General features: G+C 40.6%; 1 protein-coding gene across 1 annotated transcript in view; it reads right to left on the bottom strand.

The window, feature by feature from the left end:
* The window catches only part of LOC142110965 (olfactory receptor 6N1-like), a 104,727-nt gene extending 93,427 nt beyond the window's left edge, over positions 1-11,300 (bottom strand). Inside the window, exon 1 of the mRNA XM_075193788.1 lies at positions 11,226-11,300. Coding sequence (XP_075049889.1) covers positions 11,226-11,300 — 75 coding nt within the window. The remainder of the gene's footprint in view (positions 1-11,225) is intronic.
* Between the last annotated feature and the right edge of the window lie 719 nt (positions 11,301-12,019).

Raw genomic sequence — 12,019 nt, 5'->3', positions numbered from 1 at the left:
AACCAGAACGTGTCGTACACACAGAAGAGTCAGAGCAAGCGTTCTTTAATCTTAAATATAGTCTGACTAGAGCACCTGCATTGGGAATACCTGATTATGAAAAGCCTTTTGAGCTATACTGTACAGAAGCTGATGGTTGTGCAGCAGGTGTCCTCACACAGAAACATGGTGACGCTAGCAGACCGGTAGCATACTACAGTGCACAATTGGACAATGTGGCAAGATCACTCCCAACATGTCTCAGAAGTGTAGTAGCAACTGCTCTTCTGGTAAGTAAGAGCGAGGACGTAGTATTAGGACATAATTCAACTGTCTATACACCCCATGCTGTATCAGCTCTGTTAAATTCAGCCCAAACCAGACATGTTTCTTCAGCTAGATTCACAAAGTGGGAACTAGCCCTGATGGCACCCTCAAACATCACCATCAAACGATGTAGCACCTTAAATCCAGCTACATACCTTCCATATGTGTCTCTAGAGACACAAAGGGTGGGAGGTGGGATAAACCCTGGTTGATGATGAGTTAGGCAAGAATACTGACACGCATGACTGTATGGAACACCTGAATCAGACCTTTACTGCAAGGTCCGACATACGTGACACCCCCTTAGAAAATGTAGATTTTACGTTTTATACAGATGGAAGTTGTCATAGACAGACAGAGACGGGAGAGCTATGTACTGGTTACGCTGTTGTAGACGATCAGGATGTGGTAGAAGCTGAACCCCTTGGTCCACCTCACTCAGCCCAGGTGGCGGAACTAGTAGCATTAAGGAGAGCGTGTGAGTTGGCAGAGGGTAAATCAGCCAATATATATACTGACTCTAGGTATGCCTTCGGGGTAGTGCACGATTTTGGGGCCATTTGGCGTCTTAGAAACTTTACGACAGCAGCAGGTACGCCAGTAGCACACTCACAACACATAAAAGGACTTCTGACAGCGATACAGTTACCCAGAACAGTAGCCGTCATAAAGTGCAAAGCCCATACCTTTGAAAAAGACCCAGTGTCATTGGGCAACAACAGGGCAGACGAAGCTGCTAAGCGGGTAGCAGGGCAACCTATGACTGTATCGACCGAGACTATGATGGTTTTTCAGACATTAGACATGCAGAAATTAATTGAAATGCAAGATTTGTGTTTCCTGCAGGAAAAGGCGGTCTGGAAGGCGAAGGGATGTGGTCAAGAGTCCTCAGGACTCTGGAGGGATGGACAAGGTAAGCCTGTAGCTCCCCGAACGTACTATCCAAGCCTGGCTGAAGCAGCACACGGCCTGACTCACCTGGGTAAAGACGGTATGTGCAAACTGGTGAGAGCATACTGGTGTGCTCCCGAATTTTCCTCTCAGGCTGGTAAGAAGGCAATTTCATGTCTTACTTGTTTGAGGAAAAATGTCGGGAAAACTATTCCAACTGAGCCATCCCACATCCCTCCTACAGACGGACCTTTTCAGGTAATACAAATTGACTATATCCAATTACCACCGTGCAGGAATCTAAAGTTTGTGTTAGTTTGTATTGATGTGTTTTCCGGTTGGGTAGAAGCATATCCGGCAGCCACTAATACTGCTGTGTTCACTGCAAAGAAAATTGTACAAGACTTTGTATGTAGGTTCGTTATCCCTAGAATCATTGAAAGTGATAGGGGTACTGGTGATATCTTCCAAAATATGTGTAAATTCGTGGGAATCGGTAGCAGACTTCACACCCCTTACCGACCACAAGCCAGTGGTAAGGTGGAGAGAGTAAATGGTACTATAAAGAACAAGCTTGGTAAGGTAATGGCTAAAACTGGGTTGGCATGGCCTGAGGCTTTGCCATTGGTCCTCCATAGCATTCGGACCACTCCTAGACCTCCTCTTCATCTGTCCCCCTTTGAGATACTGTTCGGACGACAACCTCATTTGATCGTGAGTCCATAAGACGACTTGAAGTGTAATAATGAAATGACTGTACAATATCTTATAAGAATGAGTAGACAGCTAAAGCAACAGCAACAAAAACTAAAAATGCTGTCACCTGGTATGCCAGAAACGAACTGTCATGATGTTGAACCTGGAGACTATGTTATGATCCATAATTTCTTACGTTCAGGTTGTTTAACAGACCATTGGGAAGGCCCGTACCAAGTGCTGCTGACCAGTACTACATCACTGAAGGTTGCAGAGAGAGACACTTGGGTCCATTCCACCCACTGCAGGAGAGTCCATAATCCGGAGAAAGTGCAAGATAAAACTGAGACCAACGACATAGATCTGTCACTTGTGAGTCTGTTCCGGGAGACCTAAAGCCTGCAGTCTAGACACCTGAACCAGAGACGTTGCCCCAGAACTATCTTTCCAGCGAGTGGCGGTTTTTGTGTTTCTGTTGTTCCAGGATTTTCCTTGTTTTTACTCTTTCTAGGACATTCTATTTTTGTGAAGGAGGATGGAGGACGGAGGAAAGTTCTGGTAGTGATACGGATGAAATGGAGGCAGAGGAAAAGTTATTAGAATACTCAGAGCAGCCCATTATCAAGCTTGGTCCGGGGGTTATGAAAAGGTCTGCTAGCTCAGGAACTCGGAGGCAGTGTGAGGGGCTATTGTCTGATGAGTATTGTATCTGCAAGTTTTGCGACTCCCTAGTTGAAGAGAGATGCATCCAACGATGCCAGTCCCCCAGTACTCTGAATATAGGCGGGCATCCTTTGGAGGATTATCACTCCCTGGTGGGTAAGGTGCTAAACCAAACCGAGTGTTGGGTGTGCTCTCACGTCCCGCAAGGGCAGCATAATATAGGACTAGTGCCATTCCCTCTAAACATATCCGAAGTACTCGAATTGAGGGGTGGGAGGCCCATAGACGGGAGGTACAATAACACTAGGTCCCCTAGACTGACGCCTTGACAATACTCCATAGACAGATCTTTGCTGTGCCTAAATATCTCTCATGCAAAACGTCTGGAGAATTGGGAAGCTGACCCATCAGATCAGACAATGGCTCGCCACACTCATTTTAGAGGGAGACTCACAAGGTCACCAATAGGCAGGAATGTTGATGGAAGTCACAAACTAGGGCGTATAACCAAACATAAGAAAGTAGCCATTGGAAAAGTCTCTATAGATAATTGTAAGAATGTCATCCATGCCGACACGTGTCTGGAGCAAATGGAGACACTAGGCATGGGTAGTTTTATCAAAACTCTGTGTGATATAATTAATGGGCATACTGTTCCTTATGTTCTCCCTGATGATGTGTACTTTGTTTGTGGAAGGAAAGCTTATTCCTGGGTGACTCTGAGTTCCAAGGGCTTGTGTTTCTTAGCTAAACTAGTTCCTGAAATCGTGACTATTACTCATGAAGAAATGGTTGGTATTCACAAGACTACATAACCACCATACGTACACACACAGTATGAACACCGTGGCAAGAGAAATATGATTCCTGGTGAGGAACCCATAGCTATAAAATTGATTAGTGAAACTGCTGGTTTTCAAGTTATGGTAGCCCTAGATCTCATCAGGACCGCTCGGGGAACATTAAACTTTAAATATATCCAAGACCTAGCTAAATTAATAGATAATATCACCGAGATGTATGATGACACTTTCAGGTATACTGGAAGGGAACTACAAGCGTACAAGAAGGAGTTGGTGCAACATAGACTGGTACTAAATTATCTCACCTTTATTACTGGTGGGTACTGTGTGACACTGGCCACCCAGTTCGGTGTCAAATGTTGCACATACCTCACCAATAATATGGATGACCCGAAAGAGGTTACAGACCGGAAGATGGATGAAATTTTGCAGTTAAAATGGGAATTTCGAAAGAACCATAATTATTCGTTATATGAGGTCAGGGAAAAGGTGGCAGGTTGGTTCTCATGGTTGAACCCTGTGAAATGGTTCTCCGGTCTGGGGGAGTGGGTACAGGAAATGGTTGCTAGTGTAGGTAAGCTCTTTCTCCTTATACTGGGTGTCATCTTAGCAATTGGTTTAGTTGTCAAATGTGTTCCTACTGTGTTGAAGTGTGGGAAAAGGTCTTATAGGAGTAACACTGAGAAAGAGACTGAAAGGGTGGTACCAGATACCGAGATCATGGTCTCTGAAGAAGTATTGTATAATCCTGAACTTGAAACGGTGATTGGGTGATAGTTTGTTACACTATCAAAGGGTGGAGCTGTCAAAGTCAGCAAATTGGATAAAGTCATTTCAATTAAAATCGAGCAAACTTGGTTGTCTTTTTCTGAAAAGATGCGTACGGTACGCTACGGCGTACAAGGGCATGCTACGGCGTGGAAGGGCGTACGCAGCTACTACATGTGGCAGCAACAGTATTTGGTCTTTTACCATACATTTGCATAAACACGCATACTTGTAAAATAGTACACATTAATGGTAGTTGCAACACATAGTCAGTTATGTCGAAATATAGTAGTATTTATGTGTTATAATATGAGTTATATGCACATTAGTGAAATATATGGAACAGGTTGAAGGAATCATATCATGTGTGCTTTCATAATAAACCTCTTTACATTTGCTACTGTTTGGTTCACTCTGCGAAGGAATCGCAGAGTGCATACACAAGTTATGAATGATAGGGAATTATGAACTACTTAAGACTAAGGAATCTTGGCGGGAAGAGCAGAGCATACCCCCTGGAGAGATGACCCCCTCCTTTGGATTCCTTAGGATGAACTAGCCAATGATTGACAACCCCTTGGACCTTCCTGAAACCTGGACCAATAGAAGCAAGCTATACCATCTTCATTGTATTACTGTATTTCTGTGTGCATATAAGCAGCAGCTTCACATCTAGTGTTCAGACATCTTGTCCCCAGACTTCGGGATTCAATGACTGCACTGGATCCAGAGCGCCTGCGATAAGTAATGGCTGTACTTATTATTATTATTTCGCTTGAATTATTCTGCTACTTTTTGAGAATAAATCTTAGTGCTTTGGAAACACAAATCGAGGTTCGACAATCGTTATTGGTTAGCGACAATACGCACTTAACAGTCCATTATTTCCTACAACAATTAAAACAATGTTTTTCATACTATATGTTGCTATTTCTTACTTTCAACTCTTCCCATTCCACCTCACCAACTGTTAGGGCGCAAGCATCAGATGCGAGCATCATCATCATTTATTTATATAGCGCCAACATATTCCGTAGCATATTCATGTATTATTTTATGGGCGTACAAATGTGTATATTTTACACTGCACAAACAGCTGTGTCTCTCACTCTGCATCAGCCCCATATACTGTGTATTTAACAGTCATTCTTTAACATATTTTCTAGAATACTAGCTTACCCATGAATAACAATATGTTAGCTTTAAAAGTGGGTAACTTAACTTTCCTGTATTTTACAGAAAAAATATTTGCAGCAATTACCTGTGTATAACCATAAAGATTCAGTAATTGTGCCATTGTATAGGTTGTTTCAGAATGAAGATCTCCAATAACACCAGCCAATTTACCATGTTCCGTACATAAATAATTGGGAACTTCCATCTCGTGTCCAGACAGTATCTCTATAACATCTTTTATACTTTTCATTGTATGTCCACAAGAATCATATGCATACATTCCCAGAGTAACATTGGGCAGAATATTCGGGTTCCTGTTAACCTCATTAATGGCAAATATGAAAGCTTGTAGCTGCTGATATTCTCTGGGATGAACACTGTGGGCAAAAACATATCTCTAAATTATATATTTCATCATATGAGAACTGTCCAAGTTTACACATACATATAATACACAAGTGATGGTAATATATGAAGTAGTAGCATAGTATTGCTTAGTTCTCCACGATGTTTGGAACAACCTCCCTGCCGAGTTCCGTCAAAAACTGTCTGCAAGTGTACCTAGAAGAATTGATGCATTAATGCTGTTTTGAAAGTAAAGGTTAGTCACACCAAATATTGATTTGATTTAGATTTCTCTTCTGTTCATTCACTTTGCATTTTGTTAATTGATAAAAATAAACTATTAACACTTCTACTTTTGAAAGCATTCTAACTTTGCAGCATTTTTTCCACACCTGCCTAAAACTTTTGCACAGTACTGTATGTCAGTTGGCTAAGAGTTATTCATAGTACAGATACACTGGGCTGAGTCTCATAGATATACAAGGTAACTGTTGAGATCATTATATTTGGGATCATACTGCCCTTTGTAAATATTTGCATTGCTTCTCTCTTAAGTAATTCTTTTTGGAGATCTCCTCCTCTGATTCCCATATGTATATTTTCCATTGCAAGGGCTTGCATTAATTTAGGATTATTATCATAAAATAATAATAAATGCTTTGCAACTTTTGTTAGAACTTTAAAGTTCATTTGATCTTTCTTAGCATTTCTTACATTCTTACATCTTCTGCGTGTTCTAGCAAGCGTTCTTTGAAAGGCCGGATAGTCATTCCAGTATAATTTTTGTGACAAGGACAAAAAATACAGTAAATGACAGCGGAGGAGTTGCAATTTAAGAAGAGCTCGATTTTCCAGGCTTTTCCATATCTATCCTTATACTCTTTTGTCGTGATGGTAAGTTGACATGCCTTACAAGTTCCACAAATAAAAAGGCCTTTGATTTTATTCTGATTTTTGAGTCAGAAAATTTTAAAACACAAACCAATATCTGTGGATTTTAACTTTGCAAAAGAACGCACAGCAAAATAAAATAAAAAATAATGTCACCTGTTAATAATAATAAAGTCATTAATGATAAAACAGTTTAAAATAGTTTTTTTTAAAAAAAAACCTTCCCTTGAAATATATTTATTAGAATGTTGTTAATGTCTACTGAACATAAAATTCTGAATATAAAATACATTTTTACAGTTGCTCGTGATTGCTAACACGTAATAACATGCATACAAGACTGTAAACACTACTGTTCAGGACTTAGACCCACAGCTAGAGCAAGAGATACAGCAGAGGTCAGAGCTGGAGTCAGACATGGCTGTGTGTGCTTGAGTTTGGCAAGCCCCTACTGTACATTGACTATGTAAATACGCCCCTTCTGCACCCAGTTCACTCCCGGAAATTATTGACTATAGTAAGTGTCCTTTGCGTGCGAACACACAACGGACATGGCTGCATTCACGGACGTATCTCCTGGATCTGGGCACGCGCAGAGTGACTTTGTGTACGATACGCTCAGAATCGCCAGATACGTGCCCACATTCCTCTCAACCCTCTGCAATTGGGCTTCTCTATATTTAACTGAGATCATACTCACTAAAGTGACCAATGATCTACTCATGGCTATTTTTTGAAATTTTATTTTAAAACATTATTATATGTCTGTTTTAGATTTCAGTTAAAAATACACACATGATAATTACGCCAAATTTCACTCCTCCCTGCTCATATTCCTTGACTTCTCTGCTGATTTTGATACAGTTGAACTTCCTCCTCTCCTCAACGCCTTTCACTTTCTTAGCCCTTGAAGCACTGTTCTCTCTAGTTTCATCTCCTACCTTTGTGATCAGGCATTCAGTGTCTCTACTTCTAACTCATGCTTCTCTCCACTTCCTCTAACTTTTGAGGTCCCTCAAGGTGGTATTCGCAACCCTCTGCATTTCACTCTTTACACCTCTTTTCTTGGTGAACTCAAAGGCTCCTTCACTAGCACCTATATGCAAACATCACTCAAATATATCTGTCCTCCACTTCTTTCCTTCTCTCATATCCCATATCCCAATGTCTCTTTGCAGTCTTTGCATGAATGTCCCAATTCTACCTTACGCTCAACATGTTCAAGACTGAACTCATTATCTTTCCTCCTCTTAGAGTTATTACCCTACCTGTGTCTCTCTGACAGTTGAAAAAATTACACTTTCCTTGTTCTCCGTGTATGCTGCTTTGGTGTCATTATCGACTCAGCCTTAAGCGCCACTCCACATAACCAATCTCTTATGCAATCTTGCTTCCTTCTCCTATGAAATATTGCCAGAATTTGCCCCTTTTTCACTCAGGACATTATTAAACCTCCTTATTCATTGTTTGATTATCTCATACTTGGACTACTTGCTATCTGGCATCCCCTCACCCTTCTTTCCACTCTAAAATGTTTCCTAAATGCAGCAGCAAGCCTTGTCTTCTACTTCCACTCCGCCTCCTCCCCTGCACCACTCTGCAAATCCATACACCAGCTCCCCATTACCTACATAATTAATTCAAGTTGCTCACCCTCATCAACATCTTTGACCTTGTCACGAGGTACACTCTGACTTAACCTCTCCATTATGACTGATGCCTGTTCCCCTCTGATAATTTTGCCCACATCCAAGACTGCTCTTGCACTGCTCCTCACTTATGGAACTCTCTTTCCCACACAACTAGACTGTCCTCCAACCTTACATTATTCAAGCGCTCTCAAAATTCACCTTTTCACTATTGCCTATCCTACTACCACCTGAGATTTGTCAGGCACCATCCCCGCACTGTCCCTGCTCTCTCCTGTCTGGCATGTTCTGTTGCTAGGCAACTGGATCTCTTCTTGTTCAGGCAGTCTGCGGTCAGTGATGAAACTGACAGCCCGATTTCTATCAGAGAAATCAGACCAACCACACTCTATTTATAGCTGACTCTGGCACCATTACGGTGACAGTGTATTAGGTCATTATCTAACTCCAGCATCTTCTTTGTCCTGTTTTCATTACCATCTCCCTGTTTCTTGCTCCAATGTACCTTTAGTTCCTGACTTCTCTTTGGATTATGATTTGGTTTCTTTTGGCTCTCCTGGTTTGAAAATGAGCTATGTAAAATCAATATGATCACAAACCATCAAAATAAACAGAAATAAAAGAAGAAACGTGCTCAATGCAAAAAATGAAAGCAAATAAATGACAGTATGACAGTATCCTCCCACCCCAAATCCTCTGACTACCATCAGTGCCCAGGATCTTGCTTCCTATTTCAAGGACAAAATAGATAAGATCAGACTTGAAATTATATAATCTCCCTCGACAAGCAATCAGCTCAATGACTTTGTAGCACCCTCTCACACTCTCTCTTCATTTGATACCACAAATGAAGAGGGAATTTCTACTCTCTTCTCATCTTCCCACTCTACCTCCTGTCCACTTGATCCCATTCCCTCACAAAATAGTAGATCCCTGTCTCATGTGCTCATTCCACCTCTAACTAAAATCTGTAATTTGTAATCTATCTCCCTCAATTTTTCCATCACTATTCAAGCATGCAGTGATTACTCCTATTTTTAAAACAGAATTCTGACCCAAACTCTCTCTCAAATTACTGCTCAATCTCCCAGCTCCCGAGTCCCTCCAAGCTTCTCGAGAGAATTGCCTACACTGGCCTCACACACTTTCTTACAGCAAACAACCTACTGAATTCTTTTCAGTCATGCTTTCACTCTCAACACTCCACAGAGACTGTGCTGACCAAGGTTGTCAATGATTTGATCACAGCAAAAAATGAAGGACATTACTCATTTCTAATTCTCCTGGATCTCTCTGCTGCATTTTACACTGTTGACCACTCTCTCCTCATACAAACGCTACAATCCCTAGGTCTTGAAGGCACTGTCCTATCCTGGTGCTCATCCTACCTATCTAATCGCTCTTTCAGTGTTAATTTCTCTGGATTTACCTCTGCTCCACTTCCTTTATCAGTTGGAGACCACAAGGCTCAGTCCTAGGTCCTCTGCTATTCTCTATCTGCACCACTTCTCTTTGGAAAACTAATAAGATCCTTTAGATTTCAGTATCATCTCTATACGGATAACACAGAAATCTGTCTATCCTCTCCTGATCTATCACCATCTGTGTTGTCTTGTGTTACTGTCTTTCTGCCATTTTATCTTGGATGTCTTCTCGCCAACTCAAACTCAATCTTTCAAAATATGAATTAATAATATTCACACCTAAAAACAGAAGCTTCCTGCCTGACATTTCTATTTCTGTTGATAACATGACCATAAATCCCACCCCGCAAGCTCGTTGCCTAGGTGTAATCCTTGACTCACAAAAATCATTTATTCCCCACATCGACTCTATATCTAAATCATGTTACATACATCTAAAGAACATTTCCAGAATATGCACATATCTCACACAAGACACTGCAAAACCTTAATCATGCACTCATCATCTCCCACATCGACTATTGCAAGTCCCTCCTTACTGGTCTTTCCAAAGTCAGACTTGAACTCCTACAATCTATTTTGCACGCAGCGGCTAGATTGATTTTCCTTGCAAACCGTTCTTCACCTGCTGAGCCACTCTGTCAGTCTCTACATTGGTTGCCTTTATTTCAACAAATCCAATATAAAATTCTTCTACTAACATACAAGGCTGTCAACAAAGTTGCACCGACATACATCTCCTCACTTGTCTCAAAATATCTCCCGACTCGACACCCCCGTTCTGCACAAGATCTGCGTCTCTCTTCCACTCTCATCACATCCTCCCATTCATGGTTACAGGACTTTTTCGGGCTGCACCTACTTTGTGGAATTCCCTCCCTTGCACAGTAAGACTTTCCTCTAGTCTTCAAACCTTCAAGCGTTCTCTGAAAACCCACTTCTTGAGGCAAGCTTATGATATTCCTCAACCATCATCCTAATCTCCCTAGGTTACCCTATTACCACCCTCTACACAGCTAACACAAGACAACAACCCTCTGACCAACATTGCTGTGTGACTGTGCACGCAGCCCACTCAATACTTTTTACCCATGCATTCTAGCTGGTACAATGTGCAATATGATGTAGCACATGCCCTTGTGTTTCAAACTCCCACTGTCCTATAGATTGTAATCTTGCGAGCAGGGTTCTCTTACCTCTGTGTCTGTATGTATTACCCAGTATTGTTTTATTAATGTTTGCTTCCAATTGTAAAGTGCTACGGAATTTGCAGGCGCATTATAAATAAATGTTGATGATGATGATGATGATATGTAAAACACCTAGGGGTATATTTACAAAAGTGCGGGTTTGAAAAAGTGGAGATGTTGCCTATATAGCAACCAATCAGATGCTAGCTGTCATTTTGTAGAGTGCACTAAATAAATGACAGCTAGAATCTGATTGGTTGCTATAGGCAACATCTCCACTTTCTCAAACCCGCAGTTTTTTTAAATCTAGCCCCTAAAGACACATCAATGTTGGCACAGTGTTAAAGCTCTCTTTAAAATGTATGCACTTTTGGAGCCTCTCGGACTGTGCCAACAATTCTGGAACAATTAGGCAAATCTTACCCTAAATTTCCCAAGCATGATGTTCCTGGTCTTCTGATGACGTTTGGTGGCCGGATCACCTGTGTGTTCTGTCATCTTTACCATGTGTAGAACATGAAAGTGAGCCAATGAACTGTAGGTGGATGGTGACTGTAGTGTATCAAAAAGTTATCAAAATAATCCAATTTGTTTCATCCAGCTAGCAGACTTTGTCAAGGATAGATGCACAGTGTAAGTGAGGCTATAGTGTGCCTCCTTATTTGATTGGTCAATGCTTGCTTTATTAAGTATTAAAAATTAAATTATTACAACTTGTGTTAAAATAGAGAGACAAAATGCCAATTATGTGTCTTAAGGAATTAAAAATAAAAATTAATTAAAAAAAAGAAATAAAAATAGAAAGGAAAATAAAAATAGATAAAAAAATAAAAAAAAGATAATAGTGCAAATAAAAAAAAAAGAAATAAAAATAAAAAAGAAATAAAAATAAATGAAAAAAAGAATTGAAATGTATACTTATTAATAGAAATATATACTTATTAATAGAAATTATATGCTTATGTATCACTAGTGAAATAAAAAAAAGGGGCAGCAATTGAACCATGTCTTTGTAGTCCTTGCTTTGTGCATTGGGGCACAGTTGTGTTGGAATAGAAAAAGGCCTTCCCCAAACTGTTGCCACAAAGTTGGAAGCATAGCATTGTCCAAAATGACTTGGTATGCTGAAGCATTAAGATTGCCCTTCACTAGATATAAGGGTCCTAGTACAAACCCTGAAAAACAGCCCCATACCATTATCCATCTTCCACCAAACT

Source organism: Mixophyes fleayi, chromosome 1 (genome assembly GCF_038048845.1).
Source record: "Mixophyes fleayi isolate aMixFle1 chromosome 1, aMixFle1.hap1, whole genome shotgun sequence".
Classification (NCBI taxonomy): domain Eukaryota; kingdom Metazoa; phylum Chordata; class Amphibia; order Anura; family Limnodynastidae; genus Mixophyes; species Mixophyes fleayi.
Note: the sequence above shows the minus strand (reverse complement) of the source record. Positions and strands in the feature narration are given on the sequence as shown.